This window comes from Siniperca chuatsi, linkage group LG19 (genome assembly GCF_020085105.1).
Source record: "Siniperca chuatsi isolate FFG_IHB_CAS linkage group LG19, ASM2008510v1, whole genome shotgun sequence".
Taxonomy (NCBI): domain Eukaryota; kingdom Metazoa; phylum Chordata; class Actinopteri; order Centrarchiformes; family Sinipercidae; genus Siniperca; species Siniperca chuatsi.
The window spans coordinates 24,056,834-24,079,580 of NC_058060.1; the positions used below are offsets into that span (position 1 = coordinate 24,056,834).

The 22,747-nt window shown below is 40.1% G+C and overlaps 1 protein-coding gene and 1 long non-coding RNA gene across 5 annotated transcripts in view; one reads left to right on the forward strand and one right to left on the reverse strand.

The window, feature by feature from the left end:
- The window catches only part of pld1b (phospholipase D1b), a 48,469-nt gene extending 30,619 nt beyond the window's left edge, over nucleotides 1-17,850 (forward strand). For both annotated transcript variants that reach the window (XM_044176060.1, XM_044176059.1), the window contains exons 16-26: nucleotides 3,393-3,521; nucleotides 3,630-3,748; nucleotides 4,137-4,250; nucleotides 4,992-5,102; nucleotides 6,187-6,275; nucleotides 9,184-9,297; nucleotides 9,677-9,726; nucleotides 11,111-11,245; nucleotides 12,317-12,470; nucleotides 13,237-13,354; nucleotides 14,237-17,850. In XM_044176060.1, the coding sequence (XP_044031995.1) occupies nucleotides 3,393-3,521; nucleotides 3,630-3,748; nucleotides 4,137-4,250; nucleotides 4,992-5,102; nucleotides 6,187-6,275; nucleotides 9,184-9,297; nucleotides 9,677-9,726; nucleotides 11,111-11,245; nucleotides 12,317-12,470; nucleotides 13,237-13,354; nucleotides 14,237-14,461 (1,358 nt within the window). In that variant the 3' untranslated portion in view covers nucleotides 14,462-17,850. The remainder of the gene's footprint in view (nucleotides 1-3,392; nucleotides 3,522-3,629; nucleotides 3,749-4,136; nucleotides 4,251-4,991; nucleotides 5,103-6,186; nucleotides 6,276-9,183; nucleotides 9,298-9,676; nucleotides 9,727-11,110; nucleotides 11,246-12,316; nucleotides 12,471-13,236; nucleotides 13,355-14,236) is intronic.
- LOC122866422 lies at nucleotides 15,569-22,590 on the reverse strand. Of its 3 annotated transcripts, XR_006375700.1 has the most exons (3): nucleotides 20,675-22,590; nucleotides 19,021-20,351; nucleotides 15,569-18,590 (listed from the first exon to the last, which is right to left on the reverse strand). It is a non-coding gene; the product is annotated as an uncharacterized LOC122866422 (long non-coding RNA). The 3 variants fall into 3 exon arrangements; XR_006375701.1 differs by lacking the exon at nucleotides 20,675-22,590 and having other exon boundaries at nucleotides 19,104-20,658; XR_006375699.1 differs by lacking the exon at nucleotides 20,675-22,590 and having other exon boundaries at nucleotides 19,021-20,658.
- Nucleotides 22,591-22,747: the final 157 nt, after the last annotated feature.

A 22,747-nucleotide genomic window follows, 5' to 3' on the forward strand; every position in this document is an offset into this window, starting at 1 on the left:
TTCAGTTGAGACTCTGTCAACTGCTCAGTTGCTTTTGTGTAGATAGCTAACACATCTGAATGCTTCCATTAGCTAACAAGCTAATGGAAGCGAATTATTACACTTTCAGCATGCAATATCGCCCAGACTCCAGAGTTTCCTCCCAGATCACAGCCGATTGTTTGAAAAGTTAACGATGCTCAACCTGGTGATAAAGGTTCACGGCTGATCATAGCTTACGGTGTTGTTAATTTGTTATTTTAAAAAACATTATTAACCAAAGTAATATCTGTCCAAGCCATTTGAGGTGTTAAGGTATACGTGGCCCGGAATGCAAGAACAAAACCTTGAGGATGATTTTGCCTTTGAGCCCCGACTAGTTGGTGATTCTAGCTTCTCCTCCAGCAGCGACAGCCTCGGTCTGTGCTGCTGTCTCAGTGTTTGTGGCCGCTCTGTTTAGGTTGGTCCAACAGCGTCACCAGCCAACGCAGTCTGATCCCTAGCAGGCTGGCGGAGCTGAGGACGGCCACTCCTATCGGCCAGTGTCAGGCTGGTAAGTTGGTGGCGGCGGTTGTGTCGCAGTGTGGCCGGGCCCCAACCCTCCCGTTTCCCAGTGTGCTTTGCTGTGGTTTTGATCTTGATTGAACGGCCTTTGGTTCTCTGTGTGCGAGTTTGAAGTTTTTTTCCTCCAATGTGTCAAAGGTCAATTCATTCTTTTAATATCTTTGAAGTGGACATGAGCAGGAATTTCGTTTGTTTTGAAGTAAAAAAGCCTGTTAGTCAGACTGAACTGCCATTTTGTTTTCACATATTTATTGAAGCACTGAAAACATTTTAGATGTTGTCGGCAGAGATGAAAGATTTAGTCGATCGGTCTATTATTTGATTGGCAGAAAATGTATTGTACGTATTGTATTTTGATAATCTATTAATTGTGTAAGTCTTTTAGAGAAGCAAAATGTTAAATATCTGCTGGTTCCAGCTTCTCAAGTGTGAGGATTTGCTGCTTTTCTCTTTGGGTTTTGGACTGTTGGTCAAACAAAACAGGAGCTTTGAAGATTTGATCACCTTGGTCTTTCAGAACTTGTGATTAGTTTTTTTTTTTTTTTTTTGCATTATTTGATTAATTGAAGAAAATAACGAACAGTTAAAAGTAATTGTTAGTGGCAGTCCTAGGGGACAGTGATTGAGGTGTGGACCCAGGCTAAGAAGTATAGAGGAGATTGAATAAAAAAGCAATTAAAACAGGATAAAAACGGAGAGAGGAAATGTAATTACTGGTTTGTAAGTGTAATGAAAAAGAAATGAACAACCATGACTTAGGGCAAAATGTAGAACAGCAGAAATAGGAAGCTGAGTAAAACTTCAAATAAGTTGAACTGGACCAGTAGAGTAAACACACCACTTGAAAAGTTCAGTTGATCATAGGGAAACAAGTAAAGAACTGCAACATGTGGCCTGTCCTTTTCCCCTTTTTTAGAAAGTCTTGCAGGCTGCACACACATCAAACAGGCCTGGGGTTTTATTTGATGAGATACTGCAGCCTGTAATCACTTGCCTTTTTCTTTTTTTTTTTTTAAACAAACTCATATTTCTCTCCGGCCCACGTGTCATTTCTGCAGTAAAACAGATGCTGTAGGTTTTTATTAGCCAGAGGAGCGCTGCTGTTTGTTTGCCAGGCTCATCTCTGTTTATCCTGATTACAAGATAGATGGGAAGTGTCAGAGATGAACGTGAGGCAAACAACCGCTGCTGTAAACAAAAAAAAAACACTCCATAATTTTTGTTCTTTTCTTTGAATACTCTAAAATCCAATTTCTTACATCAGTATAGTACAATTTATTTCAATGTATTTAAGGTAAGTAAAATAATTAAAACAGTGTGTAAGGTGAGTTCAGTCTGCATGGCTCTACTCCTCTCTGCTACTAGTAGTAGTTTTATACATCTTGACTGTAGTGTTGTTTCATTTCTGCTGTCAAAGCATTTTCCAAACACCAGTGTATCACTGTCAGAGTCTGCATGGTACTCTGGCGTACTGTAAACAGATTAGACCTTTGTCTTAAACCACTGGTATTCTTAAAACCAAATCTTCTTTCACACCACAATGCTGGTACCTAATGTATAAGTCTGGTGTTATTCTGTATCTTTGTTAGTGTCATTTAATCTCAGGAAAAGACCAAAACCAACAATGTGTTCGTCCATCTATTTATACTTTCTGGCTTCCTGTCTGTGGCTCTCAGCTCCGAGCCCATTGGTTCCTCCTGAAGGTGTTAATCTTTAAATACACCTCACAAATATGTAGTTTCCTTTTTAAAAAGGATCGGTAATTTTCTAAAACCGCTGCTCACTTTTTATCAAAACTAACAGGAGGAAATAGTGCATTTGTTGGGGACTATTTTCAGCGGCAGATTAATCCACATGTGGCACTCTAGTGAGTATTTTTCTAGATGAAGGAACATCGTGAGGCTCACTGATGTGTTTTAAATAGTTTCTGGACAACAATGGAGCTTGATGGCTCAGAGGAAGGAGATACATCAGCCTGTGATTCACACACACAACACTTGTTAGCAGATGCGTTCACTGCTGGCTGTGGCATTTTTGCGTGATGTGTTTGAATACGAAAAATACAGAATATCACCAGACTTGTCCTTTTTAAGATTACGTTTAAGATTGAATTTCTATTTAAGAGGATAAACTGCACCAGAAACCAACATCAGAAGCTTATAAGTTTTTGTTCTGTTTGCTAATGGTTGTCCCAAAACTAAATGTCCCCAAATTTATGGGGCACTTTGCTCATGTGTTTTAAAATGCTGCACATATCGCTTTACCTTTTTAGGCATTAAAACAAACACATTTCCAGAGTAAATGAACTTTTGGTCACATGGGTGCTTGTGGACATACATGCCAGAAAGGCCAGACAGCTGAATCCAAGGAAGCGATGATTTGCTGAGATTTTTAATCCGGTTATTTTTGCTTTCATGTTGTAATTGTAAACATTGTATTATCTCACTCTTCTTTAAACTATTACATAATTAATCTACATAAATGTCATTTAAACATCAGTAACATTAAAATAAATTCCCATCTCATCTAATATTGATACCAGTGACAGCTGATACTTGCCTGCAGTCTGAATGCTGCTTTATGCAAGTTATAACCATCTCAAAACTTGTGTTTAGTCACTCCCAACATGGAGAACTCAACTCGGATAGTTCCTGGGCCACCTTGGCAGCAGGAACTAAACCCTGGACTAAGCTCCTGGAGTTGAAATGGAGGTTAAGTTGTTGGGTTCTTTAAAGGTTCCTGGAAACGTTTCTGCAGTGAAGACTGGTCTTTGGAAGGTTTGTAGTGTAGTTTTCATTGCATTGTACTGATGATAAATAACTGGATATTCGTGTGTGTGTGTGTTTTAGGAAGCGGCTCAATGCGTAGTCTACATACGGGGGTCGGAGAGTTGTTTGGAAACGCGCGGTTCTGGCACGGAAAAGACTACTGCAACTTTGTGTACAAGGACTGGATTCAACTGGACAAACCGTTCGACGGTAAGCACACTGTTAAGCCCACACTTTATCAGTGAACCTACGCTAGTGGGGAACTATTTATTTATTATATCTCCCGGCCTTCTCACATTCCTGTTTCTGCTGTTTTAGATTTCATAGACAGACACACAACTCCCAGAATGCCTTGGCACGACATCGCCTCAGTGGTTCATGGGAAAGCGGCTCGAGATGTGGCCAGACACTTCATCCAGCGGTGGAACTTCACCAAGGTCAGAGGTCACGCTGTTGTTCTAGCTACTGAGTAAGGGATTAACAACAAGAGCGTCCTTTGACCTGACTCCAGCTTCTGTCGAAGAGTCTGAACTGTTCCTGCTCCTCCAAAATGCCTTCAAATAGTAATACTCATTAAAAGTGTAGTGCACAATCTGGAAATCTTGCTGTGTATCACTTTATCGAATGAGTTGACACTTGACATAAGCATTTAACTCTTTGGTCACGCTTGCTCTGAAAGAACGTACAGCTGACAAACGACTTCCTTAGCCTTTTTGTGCCTGGAGCCAGCATGGATCTGACTCCCCAGCTGTCCACACTGCTGTAGAAGAAATCTGCAGCTTTGGTGTCAGCTCTGTTTTACTCTTTTCTCTGTTTCTCTACCAGCTTGTGAAGCCAAAGTACCGTTCTCTGTCGTACCCGTGTCTGCTGCCCAAGTCTCACACCACCGCTGGAGAGCAGCAATACCAAGTCCCCAACTGCATCCCCGCCAAAGTGCAGGTTGGTACTGTGCGAGCGTTCATCCTGCATTAAGCTGCTTCTCGGCCAGTTTCCACTACACTACAGTTGACTATCAGACATCGCTTCCACACACCTCCGCAGTCACGCACCTCATTCTGACTGTGTTTCAGTTCTGTAATACATCGTAAGTCGGTTTTAGTTTCTAATATGTTCACACTGGTTAGATGACAAAATTACTAAATCTGCTTGACTGAGTGCGCACACAGGAAATAGAGCTTCTCACAGCTGAACAAAAATAAAAACAGATTGGTGAGAAGGCTTCAGGAGGATCCCAGAAAAACAAAAATTAAAGTACTGAATCTTTTGGCAAAACCATTTGCTTTCCCTTAAGTTAAGTAGGCAATAATATTCCAAAGATGCAGTTTGATTGTCTGCTTGCGTATTTTATACAAAAACCATAAAGTACATTCATTTCTTATATACTAACTGCAAGAAAAGTATACCTAAAGAATACTAAATAGTACATACTGTATAGATTTAGTATGTTGTATGGAATTAGGGCAAAAAAGTGTTTTGTTGTGTCACTCCTCTCAGTGCAGAAACAAGTGGTGTGCCATCACATTGCAGAGACTGTGTCTCAAGGGTCAAACACACATTTTGTCCAAGATGAAACTAAACTGAACTTGTGAATACATCCTGTTTGCAAAGTGCAAGTTAAGTATTTTGTTTACACAACGTTTTTCCTGTCTTCCCTCCCAAACTCCGACCCACGTCTCTCAGATCCTTCGCTCAGCCTCTGACTGGTCCGCTGGCATCAAATACCATGAGGAGTCCATCCACAACGCCTACGTCCACACCATCCAGAACAGCCAACACTACATCTACATAGAGGTACTTATCTGTATACTGCATGTCAGAGGCCAAAAGCACCATCTAACAGCAGCCTCAAACATAGTTCTGGTCCAACAGTTTGACAGCTCTTCTAAACCAGTGCAAAAGGTTTGTTAAACTGCAGGTAACCATAGCAACAACACAGATGATGAAACTAACCGTCACCATGGATTGTCAGTCCAACAACAAATATTATTCCGACTCTGCTTGAGTGTTTTAAGTCTCTCCCCTTTTCTAATGCTTTAACAACAATCTTCACTCAAGCTTTCGAGAGAGGAGACTGGGAGTGTGCAGTTTCCTAGTAAATATACAAAGCCGGGGCCAGTTCTGCCAGTTTAGGAAGCTTGTAAGCCAGTCAGTGTGGTAACAGAGGAGTGACTGGTATTCATCTGAAACACTTGCTAACCCCTGCAGATATATTGTTGTCATCTTGTGACACTTGCAAACCAACATATTAGTTTTTTCTGTAAAGTGAGACTCGTTTACATGCACATAAGTAACTTACTGTTTGCACTAAGTAGCCACTCCAAGTCATTTTCCACAGCTGGACGGTTAAATTCAGACACATGTTGCTGTAAAGAAAAGCCGAATACACTCTCTTAATAACTTTACACTTAATAAGGCTGGCACATAACCCTCTGTAAAATAGATACTTTTTGTATCAAACAAGATATAATGTGTTAATTAGTGAGTTTCAGAGATGCTGGTACTGTAGGTGGATTTTGTTACCTTTAGACAGAGCCAGGCTAGCTGTTTCCCTCTGTTTTTGTGCTAAGCTAACCGTCTGCTGACTGTTCATATTGAACAGACAGAGATAAGAGTGGAATCAATCTTCTCATCTAACTCTCGGTAAGAAAGCACATTAGCGCAAATTTCCCAAAATGTTGAACTGTTCCTTTTAATAGAGGTGAAGTAGTCTGCGTATTTTCTCTTGTTTCAGAGAACTTTTCAACTGTGAATTTCTTAGAAAAGCAATGGAAGAATGAATTTTTCCATTTTGCAGCATATAAATGTGACTTGAGACCAGAACAAATGCAAGTTCTTGCTCATTTACAGACTTGTGTTTTGTTTGTTTGTCTTTCAGAATCAGTTTTTCATCAGCTGTGCAGACAACAGACACGTTTTCAACAAGATAGGAGACGCTATTGCCGAGCGCATCATCAGAGCATTTAGGTAACACACACACACACATGCTATACCAAATATTAAATTAACACACACTTTGTAAACATTTGGCTGCTGTGTGTATCTAGCCTTACCTTAAATTAAAACGATTTACAGGTAAAAAAAACACACAGACATGCATAATAATCAAACACACACTCGCATGTCTTTGTGTATGTGCCCTCAGGCTTATCTTGGAATTATTTCCCAGAAACACACAACCCATGTGCACGCGCACGAACACGCACAGTGTATGTTGATGGACGTGATCCTGTTGCTCTGTGTACCTTCCAGATTGACTGCTTTCATATCATTCGTCATGTTTGTCTTGGCCTCTGTGAAGAATTATTAGAATATTTTCCAATGTGAGGTTCAGTCTCTCTCTCTCTCTCTGTGATGTTTTGTTGTCAGGGATATCAGCGCTTATCAGCGGACACACATCCTGCACATAACACGGGAAAACACACGGACACAAACTGGCACTTACACACAAACCTGACCTGATTTAGTGTATAAACAGTCCAGGGCGGTTTTTATAAATGTTCCGTCTCTCTTGTTTCTCATAGTCTAGTTGTAAGCGGATAAAAAGGAAAACATTGCTAAGTGCTGAAACAAACATCCTTATGGGGAGTGTCTGAGTGAAGACCAAACAGCAGCCCTCACAATTTCACTTCTTCTAATAGGATTTTTTGGCGTGCTCATATTACAGTATAAAACTGACGGGAATCTAAAAACTAAAAATTTCACCCGGATGGGCGTGGTTTTGCAGGACGAAGCAGTGCACGCTTGTGCAAGTATGAAGGCATACAGAATATTCCTGTTTTCCTAGAATTTGTACTATTGATGCAAAATACTACATTGATATCGGAATACAGACTCCCTCATCTGAGTAGATTTTTGTTGTTGGACATAATTTAGTCCATCTAAATGTCAATATATTTTAGCAGTAGTACATATTTTCCAGTATAACATTATGATGGTCAATTTGAGAATTTATCAACAGTCCGGTAAAAGTCATTTGACACTCTGCAGGTTAAAGTTATAGTTGCTGCCGTTCCAGCAGTACAAGGAGCACAAATCTAAGTGTATCTTTGTAAATCAATGATCACAAAAAGTTAAAAATCATCTCTGTTTGAAGTTACAACTAGGCGTGAGGTCTGCTGTAGGTTTAATCTTAGGGTTCCGGCAAAGATTAGGTTAATAAGCAACTTTTTAGGTTACCGTTTCGCTAGCTTATCCAAAAAGCCGTCGAGAATCAGGCACACGACACTCTGTGTGACGCAGGACATAAGGCGGCGCCGCCGGGTGAAATACCAAGAGTCCCTAAAACTGACACACATAAGCCATACAAAACAATCAGCACTCATCAAAAACAAACAGCAGTAAAAGCAGAAATGCAATTCAATTCAAGGTAAAATATGAAGTAGAAAAGTCGCCTACTGATTTAACATTGCACTCCTAAAACAGTGATGATTGCTGTGGTTAAACAGTGATGAAAAAATTATATATTAAAATCGATGCAGCAGAACCAGTGATATCTTCTTTTTTATTCAATGCATTCTTCCTTGTCACTTTTAGACCAACTCTCTGAACTCAGGGATGTTGAAGTTGTGTAAAAGAGAGAAATTCAGTTCCAATATCTGCAAGATGTTCTTGTCTCTTGGGTTGTAAAACTGTTAAACTACACAGTTATTTAGAAGGTCGGACGAACTGAAGCATCCACCTCCTAACTGCCTCATAAAATAGTCTTTAGAGAGGAAGAGATTAGAGCCAGACTAACACACCACGGCAGTGCCAATATCAGCAGCCACTTTTTGGTTAGCACAGATAAGTATATTGGTATCAGCAGTGTCATCATTACATAGTTTTTCCACCAGAGAACATATTTCTTTTTCAGCTGTAAAATGTTCTGCTCAGTACATATCTTGGTTACAATTCTTTAAAGTAGCCCTCCACTCAAAAATGTGTTTTTCTTATGTTTAGGTCCCCTAAAATGTCAGACCTCGGCTTTACTGACTTGTATCTATGCAAAGTTTTTCACTAGAGAGGTGTTTTCACATTCCTCTACTGAAGGGGGGGGGGAGATGTCCTTGCACTTCCCTAAAATCTGAGATTCAAACGTTCTCCGGGCAAGCTAGATTTGGTACGTCACAAATTCAAAAGCCAATCACAACGCCACCGGCAAAGAAACCTGAAACCTCCAGAGCAGAGCGGACTTGTCAGTACAGAGAGCATGAGAGTTTTGACAGCAAACATGGTGGAGTGTGTAGTTCTTGGATGTAAAGCGGACCCTGGAGCTTCCTTCCACTATCTACTGACGTTATGTAATAACAATGTGAACACACTGTAACATCATATCAGATATTATTGTATGTTTCACAACCACTAATGCTGCGTCAGCCACTGCCAGTTACAAGCTAACAAACAACAGAAAGATAAACCGTTCAGATACGTCTGCTAGTCGCTGAATTTGGTGCACAACAGCCTCCTCATCTGGGTCTGACTGAGGCTCAAACGTACTAAATCTCTCCGATATTTCCTCCACCGCTCTCTCACCATGGATGTATGTCTCTCACCCACATCTTCTTTTCCCAAATGTCAGTTTTCTGTCTCTAAAGAAGTGACAAGATGAGGACGTGTTTCTAAACTGGTTAGTGGAGATTTGACAGTGTTTACTCACAACCAGCCTCAGTGATGTTCCAGTTTCTAGTTTTGTGACGCAGCCTCAATAACATTGTTTGAACATGGTGTGTAAATTGCGGTGCGTCTTATTTGTTCTTGTAATCTAAGTCAGCATCTGATGAGTTGGAAAGTAAACTTCCACAGCTGTTATCTGCCCTCCATCTTTGGTGATAAATGTTTCATACGCTAATCATGTCATTATGTTCATAATGTTGTCTCTTTTTTTGATTTTTAGGGAGGGTAAAAGGTACCGAGTGTACGTGGTGACGCCTCTGCTGCCAGGCTTCGAAGGAGACATCACCACCGGAGGGGGCAGCGCCATCCAGGCCATCATGCACTTCAACTACAGGTGTCTGTGTGTGTGTGTGTGTGTCTGTAAGTGTGTTTGCGTGAGTGCACCCATGTGACGAGAAAGCTATGAACCCACCTGCAGTTTGAGTTTGTTTGATGAGGGTTTAATCCCGGAAGAAGCAGCTGATAGATTACCACCACACCTTAACTCTTTAACCACAGGGCTATAAACTCTGTACATAAGTGTGTGTGTGTGTGTGTGTGTGTGTGTGTGTGTGTACATGCCATTCCTTTTGAGGCTGACATTTATTGTCTAGCCTGCATTCTTGAGTAAACACTCAGCCCTCCCCATGCAAACGCACTGACACACAAAGGCTTGTATTGTGAGGAATGTGGATCTGCTGCTCATCCACCTCTGTCCCTCCGTTACCCTGCAGGACCATGAACAGAGGAGACCACTCCATCATCTCCCAGCTCAGGAGAGAGAGTAAGTCAGAGGCGATGACAACTTGAACCTTATGTTCACACTACAGGTCTGCAACCCCATAGACCTAAAGTATAAGTATTAATATTTAAGACAAGTTTTAAGTTTTAGTATCAAATCACTACTGCAACCACGACCTTAACGAGCAACTTAACAGCAGCTGAAAACGTGACCTCAAGTGGTTTAACTCCTCACCTTGCTGCAGTGACGTAAAAGTGTACTCCAGCATGTGTCAGTGCACCGTGACATCACTGTTGGGCGTGGTTACACTTCACTGCTTTTCATCTTGGTGTTGAGTTACTCTTTAATTCCTACTACAGTTAAATTACCATTACTACGACAATAAATAGCTGATACTGCTACAACTAGTTACCACAATAGTACATCTACAACTGCTACTGTTACTTTTAATATCACAGTCACCACTACTGCTTCTCCTTCCACAGCTGCCACTGCTATTACTACAGTACCAGCACCACTACTGCAGCTTTAATAGCTTGTACTTCTACAACTAGTACTTCATAACTCCAACTACTACCACTTATACTGCTACTGTATTTGCTACTACATTTCGTGCTACTGTTCTTTTTGATCAATGGATCTAAATCTGCAATGAAAATACAAGTTTAGTAGTGGCAGACCATAATGGGATACATGTGTGTTTTTTCATTCAGTAAAGTGCAGTAGTTCATAAATGCTCTATCCAGCAATGTTAAGGAAGAAATTTCTGAACTGTATGTGGACTAAAATGTACCACTTTTCTACATACTTTTGATTGAAATCTGTCACAAATTTTTTTTAGATCAACTGATAACATAAACTGACAGTCAGAACCAAAACATAACTGCTTGGTGTAGATGAAAATAGAGAAGAGAGAAATCTAAGACTTAGGAGTATGTGTGCTCGGTAAAGCCGCCCTACTGGATAAATAAAGGTGCATCTGGAGGGCAGGCGTATACAGTATGTATAACCTGTAACATAGGAATAATTTAAGAAACATTAAATTTGCACACACACACAAAACAACATACATTTAAAATAACACACATGCAAGAGCCAAAAACAAATCTGCTTTCTGGTTTTCTGTATTTTTAGATAAGTCATGCCTTTAATCACACTGTCATGTTAATGTCAAGTCACATATACTTTAGTGCCAAGTACTTCTTAAAGCATAGTTAGTTTGACTTCCTACCTTCGGGTTCATTTTATTATGTTATGAATATCAACGTGCAGAGACTCAAGAGATTCGGATTTCTTTTAAAGAACTAAATAATGAGCTCTAACTGTTGTTTTCATGTCCTGAATATGATTAAACTTAGGAAATACAATCTCTGCTGGCACTGATGTCTTCCCATAATGACTCTGGCTGGCTGTTTCTTATTTCCAGTGGGAGAGCAGTGGATAAACTACATCTCTATCGCTGGTTTGAGGACTCATGCTGAGCTGGAGGGGAAGCTGGTCACCGAGCTCATCTACGTCCACAGCAAGATGCTCATCGCTGACGACAACACCGTCATAATCGGTAAATGTGCTTTTCACGCTTTTTTTTTTTATGGCCACTTCACTGAACCGCAGTACGCTAGACACTCAGAGGTTCAGCTGATGTTGATACAGCAGCTTGAATTACAAGATTAAAAGATGACAGATGTAATGAAATATTCCCCTGACACCGGACTGAACATGTATAATAGAGGAGAAAGAAACGAGAGCTGCAGAGAGAGATGGTGACATCCTTTATCTTAGAGAAGGCACAGAAGAAAAATGACAGGATGAGAAAGATTTTAAAAGCCTGAAAATGTTGCAAACCAAAGTCATCAGTTGGGTTGTGGTGAGGTTTAGGGATTCAGTTTCCTCTGCAGCCACTCATGTTAAAAATACACAGTATGTTCTAACAGCACAGTGAAGTGCTGCAGATGGTGCATGTTTTCACTGCTGGTTAAGGTTTTTTGTTTTTGTACTTGAACTGATCATTTAAAGGTGAGCTGAACGGAGGCTCCAGTTACCCTAAAGCAGTAGTTCCCAACCTTTTAGGCTCGTGACCCCTTTAAATGAAGCATTGTCTACTTATTGCATGTCTATGAGGGATTTTCATTTCTCAGATTGTTTGATTTGAGTTGTTTTCATAAGCCTACAGAGGTGAAACTGTCACAAATTCACAAGAAAAACACTAAGATTAAGGAAAGTCTGATTTTTTTTTTTTGTTTCCTATTCCATCAATCATCTCCTGACCTCGTTTTCAATTTTAGCTATTTCTGTTCTGTAATTATGCCGATTTTTCGGTTATTTTGTCCAGCCACTGTATACAGGGACATAAACTTAACCATTGCTATAAAATATAACGGAAATAATTAACTTTCATGCCCTTGATTTGAAAGTGGATACCTGTTTTGGAGTAATTCATTCAGATTTTAAATATTTAACATATTTTATGTTTCACATATGAGTGTATATGTTTTATATTATTAAAGAGAAATAGCATTTTATGAAGGTGTGTGCTTAGTCTTTTGAAGTCTGAAATCAGTTGTTGCAGCGCCATCTGCTGGTGGACTAACGGGTGTGCTCTAACTTGTCTTGTTCCTTTGTGTTACTGCAGGTTCTGCCAACATCAACGACCGGAGCATGCTGGGAAAGAGGGACAGCGAGGTGGCGGTGATCGTGGAGGACTCCGAGACGGTGACGGCGGTGATGGACGGGCAGAAGTACCAAGCTGGAAAATACGCCCTGCAGCTCCGCCTCGAGTGCTTCAAGTACTGAAACATCCTGAATCCTGGTTCATTTTGTTGTTTCATCCAGTGCATCTTTTTCCAAGCTTGATTCGTGTGAAATACAGTTTAAAGACATTAAACGTGAAATACGAGAAGATTAGGGGGAAGAGTAAACTTACCTTTACACTGCCAATCACTGTAACAATATTCATTAATGTAATTCTTTATTTGCATGCAACAGTGATGCTTTTATTTCTGAGTAATTTTTTGTAAAAATGACTTATTTTGGTTGCATAGATATTAAGTTTAAAGCACACATTTAATTCGACTGTCTCTAAATGAAGATTTGACATTTAAAATTCAGCATCACAGTGGAGCTAAAATGTGAATTATATTTATCATGTAAGTCAAAGTGATTTGACAAGAAGTGTTAGGCTTATGGTGTCAAAATCTGATGAAAACCGGTCTGACAGACCTAAAATCACAGATAGTGCAAGCATAGGCTGTGTGGGTCAGTGGTTTCCAACCTGCGGGTCAGGGCCCCTCCAGTGGGTCGCAAGACACATTTCAGGGGTCGCAAAATGATTAATGGGACAAAGATTCTACCTCTGTTTCACTTGTTTTGTTAAATACTAGTTAGTTTTACCACTGCAGGCATATGAAAAGCCCCTTCTTCTCTCTTGTAGCTGTTTAGGTAACCATGTAGATTTCATCATTATGTCTGCTTCTTGTTGCCAAACATCTCATTTAGCATTTCCCTTTCTGGTGCCTTTAGTGTCTCTCACCCCGATTTTTGTTTCTCTCTCAGGACCATTTTGGGCGCTCACACAGATCCCTCCATCGACGTGTCGGATCCCGTCAGCGACCAGTTCTACAAGGAGGTCTGGATGTCCACCTGCGCTCGCAACGCCAACATTTACCAGAAGGTGAGTCTGATTTTACAACTCGGGCTTCTTCCACTTCTGTTGTCACGGCTGGATTTCAGGGTTTTTCCAGTTTTCCATCATTAGCTTTATCACTACAAAAATTAAAATACGATTTGGTGCCGCAACTATCAAATCATGAAATATCAACAGTGTTTAACATGACACAAAATATGCTGATGTTTGTTGGGATTGTGCAGATTTTGTTCCAGTTTTGTACAACCAACTTCATCTCTATCATGTCTTTAAAAGTATAAAGCTGATTATGTCAGCGTTGGTGCAGCAAACAAAACTATGCAGGAGCAGGTAAGTTGTGAAAATTAAATTAAAAAAAAAAAATGTTTTGGCATTTATTAGTCCTGCGAGGCCAGTAGTAGAGCTGAAACAATGAGTTTAACATAATTTGACGATCTATTAATTGTTTAACTAGTTTTTAAAGCCAAACATTAGGGCGTTTCAGCTTCTTTGTGACTTTTGTCACTTTTTTATTTGACTGTAAGTTGAATATCTTTGGGTTTTGGACTGCTGGTCAGACAGAAGTAATTTGAAGATGTTACTTTAGGCTCTGCGAAATTGTGATGGACCGTTTTCTTAGTTTCCTACCATTTAATTAGAATTAACAGAAAAAAATAATGGGCAGATGAATCGATAATGAAAACTGTTAATTGCAGACCTCGGCAGTAGCCTGAAGCCGACTTGTATTGAGGTTTGGACCATGGCTAACGTTTCCGATTCAGTCACTGAGGAATCGATGACATATTGTAAACTCTATACAGTACATGTTCAGTGGCACATGCGTAATAATGTGTGTGAAACTGGGTTGAGTTCGGAACCAGTTATCGACACCAAACCCTGGTTCTCTCTCTGACACCGTCTTTCCTTCAGGTTTTCCGCTGTCTGCCGTCCAGCGATGTCCGTAACATCCTGGAGCTGGAGGGCTACCGGGCCAAGTCAGGTCTGGACAAGGAGGACCCGGCCCGGGCTCACGAGGAACTGAAGAAGATCCGCGGCTTTGTGGTCCAGTTTCCTCTTCAGTTCCTGTCAGAGCAGAACCTGCTTCCTCCCATCGGCTCCAAGGAGGCCATGGTGCCCATGGAGGTCTGGACCTGAGATAGAGGGACTCACCTGTGAATTCATGTGTTCACGCACAGCATATGGAGGACTTACAGGTCTATAATGCCCACTGTGGTGCCATTTTAGAGGTCCGACTGGCTGAAAACTAGCTCATGGCTCAAAAAAATCTGGTACTGTTTTATTTATTCCCTTTAAAGTAATTTTATAGTTACAAAAACAACAGTATGTAATATATCTGTCTTGTGGCTTGTAGTCACATGAGAGCGTAAACATTGGTGTCATCACTAAAAAGGTTTTTTGCCCTGAACAGAGCCTCCCAGGCAATGGCTTTTCTTGAGCTTTGTACTACAGTGGTTCCCAACCCCTGGTCTGCAGACCGGTACTGGCCCATCGAACATTTGCTACGAGAAAACAGTGCAATTTGGGCCACACACACAAAAAAACTGAATAATAATAATATATATAACTAGGGTGTTTGTGCAATAAAAACCTTGAAGTTGGTGCAGTCTGTGTTGTCTGTGCTGCATCTTTCCTCATCAGTCCCTGACACCCCCACAACAACGTTATACTGGTCTGAACTAAATAAACAAAAACTTGGCCGGAGAGATAAAAGCGTTTGGTTATAAGATGCAAATGTCTTACCTACTTACAGCCTTACTTTTATTAAAATAAAAATGTTCCACAGTGCAGAACCGGTTGGGAACCCCTGATGTACTGGACTGTTAAAGGAAAACTGAAATTGTAGCTCCACCATTGGTTCTTTCGGTTATGACAACATTATCCTTACCAACTTTGTTCAAGTGGGCTTCAAATAGAATTCAACCAAAAAAACTAAATGTTACCCAGAATGTCTGATGTAAACATCCATCAGTTTACAGACAGACTTTGTGGTTCAGCTCTGACCTACTGTACTTACTGTAGTTGTGGTCACAGTTTCCCTTCAATGAGGGATTATTACCAACATTTCAAGTGCGTTCACTTTGTTTGACCTCCAAAAAAGTGGTTTAGATAATCTGGAGAAACTGTTTTTAACGCTGTGGCCACACAAAGATTTCAGCCCAATAGGACCAATAACTGGAGATTCTGCCTGTAACCCAGAGCTTCAAATGCTCTCATTATTTAGGAGAAGAGAATAAGAGACAGTTCACTGTTTTACTGTTTACTGTAGCATTAGCAGCCAAAACGACTTCCAAAATGGTGTCAGCTGTGGTTGTGACAAAGCCTCTGTACCAGCAGTGCCACTGAATGCACATGAACAACATTACACTCACTAAAATATCACACAGATACAAACAGACACAGTATCATTGGAAAAACATGGAGACTCTCAGAACTGATATGTACACACAGTACATTGTTTTAAACAGATGCAACACACATACAAACATGGAGAGGAGCAGACCAGCAGACGGAGCGCTGACAACCCGAGCCTCGTGTTTACAAGAAGTAGTAAAGGAAAAATTGAAGTGATCAGCTCTGAGGTCTGACACGCCTCCTCCTGGCCTCTCGCCACCAAACTATTACTCTGATCTCTCCTCTTTTTAAAATGGCTCGCTTCTTCACTCTCCAACAACACTATGCAACGTCCGAGGCCGGCAAACACAGCTCTGACTCTGTGTTGAGAGAGGACTGTTTGAAAAGACACCAAAAGATACTTTAGCGAAGACAGCAGTGCAGAGGTGGGGATGAAGAGCCGGATGGGGCTGTCGGACGTCTCCAGCCATTTTAAACTCGTCTCTGAACCCCTGCTTTAATATTTATGTCAAACAGGAAATCACAAGTGCCAAAGATGAGAGCGTAGCCTGATGTTAATGCAGTACATACATTCATTTACATTCCTCATACTGTGGATTCTACATTAAGCCTTAAGTGACCTGTTTTTATGCTCTGATCTGTAGTTCCTATGGTTATGCTTTATTTTACGTCTGTAAGTTCCTGGGAAACAAACTGCTGTAATTAGTAAAGTAAATATTCATTTGTTAGTCATTTATTTTTGGAAACTTTCTTCTGCATATAATAGTTAAATTGTATTTTGCCTGTAGACAGATTTTACACGTTTGCATGTTTAGCTGACCTGCTGTGCACTGACAGTCTTGAAATTACACTAGTAGTTATTCAGAATGAATACCTGAAAGTGTGTACAAGTAATTATCCTTTCCAGGAAACTGCCAAGAAAGTACAGACTTGAATAAAGCGTTACTGTTCTTATTTTTTTTAACTACATAACCCACAGATTCCTGCATGATAAGATTACAATACTGCGTTTCATTCGCTGTCAGAAGGCGGAAATTCTTAAGCAACAGACGACTTTTATTGAATATTGGTTTGTTAAGTAAAGTTTTAGCGGCTATAAGTGCAAATTTTATTACACCTTTAGCTCCCGGATGTTTCTGTACATTTAAAGACTCAATTGATTTTTTTTTTTTGCCAACTGAAAACATAATTTTGACATTTTATAAAAGTTGTTGGGGTGAACTTGTTAGCAAACAGTTGCCTATTTACACAACCAGCAGACGTGCAGCAACATGATCCTTCATGTGGAGGCGTGTTTGTGTCACCTGATGGACGGCAGTCCGGTCTTCTCTCCGTCAGCTCTGTGTTTGGTCTCCAGCAGCTCCTGAGGGAAATATCCGGCTCTTCAGCTGCTAAACGCTCCACTATGTTCACCAGCTGCTCTCTGACTGTGTCGGTCAGCTGTTTGCTGATGAGCAGCTCGTGTTCAGTGGTTTTTTAAAGCTCTTTTGCTGAAAACAGCTGCTCACTACATCTGGAAACAACTGATCACTGAGACTAAATCAAAACAACTGTGGTGTAAAACCAAAATGAAGAGCTTAAATATGCTAAAAACGCACAGTAGTGTTGTGTGTTCGTCACTATGAGTGGCACCTTTCATATTACATTTGCCAGATGGCCAGAAACACAACTCCACATGAATGCTAATGTCGCTCTGTCTCTGCTGAATGTGTAAATAAGCAACCCTTAGCTTTGCAAGTTCACCATATCAACTTAAAAATGATCGTGTCAGTTTCCAGTTTGTTTCTGCTGCCCCCCAGTGGCAGGTTTAAGATCTTGATTAGTACTATAAAACCTCAAAGCTACACTAAACATCAAATTCAAGTTTACCAGTTATTTAAAAAGTTAAACAATGGTGTGTAGCCTTCACATTGTAAACGCCATGTTGACATCAGATCATCAGAATTTGTATTTTAAAAAAAAAAAAAAAACCTTGTGGTTGCGTTTCCTTCTGGTTCTCTGATATTTCTGGAACGCAGCGTCAGTATTCCTCAGTGTCTTCCTTGTTGGTCTGTAAGTGATCTGCATGACGTGGTTTTGTGCTATAAATTTTACCAAAAAAAAAAACCATGAGATGATACGCTAGCTGACAGCAGCTTGTTGCCATTAAACATTACAGATAAAAGCATGAACCCTGCAAGCTGAATGGTTGCCTTTAATGCCATGGACATTATTGATGCTAAACAGTGTGCCTGTCTAGAAGTTGTGTGTCTGAAACTTCTCTGCTGTTATTTATGGAAAATGGGACTTTTAAGTGTACTCTTCTTTTGAATTTTCCTCTCTACCTCCCTGTGTTTCTACCTCCTGCTCCAGTGCATGTTTTTAATCTTTGTGATGAATATTTGCAGCTTCCCCCACAATTAACCAAGTACTGTAGTCTGAAAAGGCAAACAAAACATTCATGTTAGCTGTTCTGTGCAATACCAGCCAGTTAAACTGTAACATAAACCCCCAGAAACTATAAAGACAACGGAAAACTGAATTCACCCTACAAAGAAAGATTAGATAATCAGCATGAAGTCAATCTGAACGGAAATGGTTTAAAGATATTTTCTGTGAAATCAAAATAACTGAATTTAAAAACCAGACATGTGGATATAGTTATTGTTTCAGATGGTTTCAGAGTTACTGTTTCTAGTGTGAACACAGACATACAGTGCACATGGATTCATACCAGGTGTAAATGGGCCTTGAAACAGTCACCTCATTTTCCTCTCACCTGGGCTGTAGAGGCTGAGAAACCCTCACCTGTCCCGTCTTTCCTCTGTCTGGCTTTAAGCACTGTGTCCTGATGAAAATGCACTATTTGCACAGACTGTTGTTTCCTTGTGGCGACCCCTTAAATGATCTGCAGTCTCCATGTCACGTGTCGCTTTTTGTGAAATGATGGAATAAATAGATGTATTAAGTCGTTAAAAAAGAAAAAAGGATCTACCTTCAGTTTTTCCACTCAAAATGTGTCATTCATACTCATGTCATCTGAAACAGTGTTAATTGGGAAAATAGCTTGCGTACTTGCAGTTTGGCTTAAGTATGTGTGTTATATCAGCAGTGGTAGTAATAAAAATGATAAATGTGATAAAACTGATGAACTGTGACAAACTGAAAAACCATATTGCCACTGTGTATGTGATTTGATATCAGGACTTTCTGTCATTCAGAATTTTGTATTTCAACAGCATAATTGTAAGCTGTTTGCAGTGGTTTTTAGACCCAGTGACTACTTTTAGGCTAATCAAATCAATTATTCATTATTTCACCACCAGAAGAGGAGAGGGCTTTACAACAGCGTTTAGACCTACTGTTACGTTGTTGGTGAACAGGAAAGGACCCAAATGCAGACACAGGAGGCAGCATGATGGTTAAATGATTAAATAGAGCTTACTGGGAGATACAGGCAGCTAAAAGTGCAACATCAGAGAAGCCAAAACCAACATGGCAACGAGGACGAACTGACAAAGAATTAAGGAAGACACAGACTTAGGAGAGGGAGACGACGAGACACAGGTGAAACCAACGACACAGGTGAAAACACTCAGAACAATCAACGACAGGAAGCAAAACTAACAGACACGAGAGAGAGGGAGAGTGTTACAAAATAAAACAGGAAATAACGAAAAAAAACCTTGACACCTTCATGTTGGAAAATAAAATGGCCATGTTTTATTTTACAGGCGGTAAAACAGATAAATATGAACAGATGAATATAGACAAATCAGAGACAAAGTTCTGATTATTTTAGTTAGAAATATAAGCAGATGTTGAAGAACGCTCATTAAAGGAACTGATACATAAAAATAAAACTAGGAGAAAGTAATAAAAGATAAATCGAAATAAAATAATAAAAGTATTTAACAGCTAACTAATAAATTAAACATTTTAGAGACTTTATTTCTGGTGTTGGGGAGGACAAATTCATTGTTACAGAGTTAAATCTGAAATAATTCCTCTTTACACTGAGGGTTTTCTCAGAAAATTTTAATTTTAACATTAAGCTTAATCCCACATCATTTTAAATGACATGGACTATTGTTCTACTTTTGGTGGATTTTCATTCATGGTAATTTTGTTCCAGACACATAAACAGAAAAAAAAATAAATAAATAAATAAATAATTAAAGCATGATCCACCTGTTTGAACGGGATAGTCTTGTGGGAAAGTTGTGAGGATCAAACCAGGGGCCTTCTAATTTTAATTAATATCTTTGTGCAAAACTGCAGTTGCAAATGCCTCAGATCCAGAACGAGATAAAAGCCACCACAGGAACATTTCAGTAAATGAAACACACTTTATCAGTCTGATCTGTCTGCGTCTTCATCACACCTCTAACTGCCATCGTCCCTCCTTCCTCCTGTGATCACTGACTGTTTTTCTCACTCTTTGCACAGGTTTTATCACGCTATCGCTGAAATGAAAAACATGTCACGGATGAAAATGAAAAAAAAAAACAGCTTTGTCCTCAGAAAACCTCCATTGTGCCAAATTCCTCCTGTCTGCAGTTCACATTTGTGCCACTAGATGATGCCACAGAAACACGATCTGAATCTTACACTGACAAAAGTATGTGGACACCACTGTTTATGTCCTTTAGTGTACTTTTGGTCTGCGTCTCCTGGTTCGTTCTGGGCTCCTCTGGTCCGATGAAGCAACAGCATACAGAGATATTTTAGACAACAGTGCTCTTCCAACTTTGTGTCAACAGTTTGTGTTTCTCCCTTTCTTGTTTCAACATGACAATGCCCCCCGCCCCCCATCCCAAAAGTGACACACAGGGATCTGGACACAATAACACGAACACCTGTACAGTCTGATGTAATCAGCAGCCCTGCAATAAACTAGACTTTTGTGAATGTTCAGTTTTTGTGTCAGATAGGAGTTCTTATTACTCTGAGGTCATTTTTGACATCGATGTTTTCAATCTGAAGTGGTTTTGTGTGTGGGTGTGTGGGAAATACCTGCCTTGGCATGACATCACTGGTTGAGGTGTGTCCTGAGAACTCACTGGCTGTACCTGCAGTAGAAAGAGACACATCACCCACACACACACACAAAAGACGGAAACGCATTATATTAATTGCTGTTTACAGCTTAAAACATACAATTTAATGTGATTTGCTCTTAAATTACATTTAGTTTGTTCACTGATAGATTGACAATACTTCCAACTGAAGCAGTGAACCAGGTGTGCAGTATGTCGAGACTTGAAAGCGCGCAGAAACATGGGCGAGGATGTTTTGAGTTGAATACACTTTAATTGACTGTACATTTAACGATTCATTTAAGGCGAAGGGTTTGTCAGAATCAGAAACAGGTTTATTGACAAGTAGGTTTTCACGCACGAGGAGTTTGCCTTGGTATTTTGGTGCAAATTCACAATAAAAAATATGTGAAATATATCCGTTTTTAAAATGAAAAGAGCTGTACAGTGTTTAAAACAATAGGGACGATTTATATTTAGAATCCATTACATTTTCATCCCCAGGTAAATGCAAACATGCAACTGATTTGTATATTAATCAGCACAAATAGACAAAAGATCTATAGACAAAATGAACATAGGTTACACAAATTACAATTAAATCTATATTATCTATAAACATTATAGCTATAGCTGTTCGACAAAAACGTTACACTCCATACTATTTCTGTGTCTACAAACACACTTGAGGGATGATTTAAACACAGCCTACCTTTTATTTTTATGTTTTTGTAAGCAGCCGTGGCATTAAAGCAATAATGTACTCTTAAGTGCCCTGATTATTTCCATATATCAGGACTCTTGTTGTGCATTATTGCTTACTTTATATGTATTCAGTCTTGTCTTATGTATTTGTCAAGAGATTTCAGTCTGTGATCGCAGACATGCTTCTAAGAGCAGATTATGGGTGTGTCCTGCAGGCGAGTCAGAAGCTGCTGACAGGAATCCTCAAAGACTCTCAGGTTTTGCGAATCTGTCAGCAGCTGCAGAGAACAGTGACAGCCGGGCGTGTGAGATCCCCACTGTGATATTTACACATCTGTCCCTGCACGCTCTGAAACCTCGACACGCAGACTGATGTAACGAGGGCACTGCGGCCCGGGGCACAGGGGGGAAGTTACGCAGGTTGAGACGCAGGTCCTGAAAAGGTTCTTGGAAAAGCTCTGCTGTTGAAAAAGTGCCATGAGCATAGCCCCAGTTTGTGCCTGAGTCACAGAACTAAGCAGCATATATATATATATATATGTATATGATATAATGTGTGTGTATAATATGTGATATTTGAAAAACCGAGAACATAGTTTAACTGACCGCTGTTCTGAAGTGCCTGTTTTACCAAATTTAAACAAAGATGGTGGCCGGAAATGACATATTTTCATGCTAAATGTGTGCAACATGAACCCAAATTAAAATCGGTTATTTTTTTGTGTATTTTGATGTTACCTTCCGATATTTAATATTTTCATACAAAGTAACGCGTTCATATTTTGCTTGGGTTTTAAAACTAATGTAATTTCCAGCTACCTGGATTACAAAATACAGTACCAGCCGTTTGGAGATGTTTTTTATCGTGCAGCAGATGGAATATATCTTCATCCAGGTGGTTCGAAGAGTCTTCAGAACAGCAGGAAGTTTTGTGTTCTCTGTGTTATGCACACCGGATATGTACTTTTAGGAAAATCTCTGACTCTGACATGAGAGGCACACACTGGGGACTGAACAGAGGGCACTAATGTCTCCTTAACTGTCCTTTTGATGTGACATCAAGACATAAACGAAGCATGAAAATGTCCCACGAGGGTGTTTTAAAGGCCATTTTGACAAGAAAGGGCAGGGTCCTTGCCCCCTCGTGTGTGCGCACGCCCCTGGCAGTTAATGCTTGAGGGTGTGTGATTGTGACCTGCAGCTCAGAATCTCGATTGATTATCACTTAGCTTTGTCCTTAATAAGCTGCCATACAGGAACAGACAGCTGTGTGAATTTGCCTCTTTCTCCTGTCACCCTGATGGTGTGTGTGTGTGTGTGTGTGCGTGTGTGTGTGTGTGTGTGA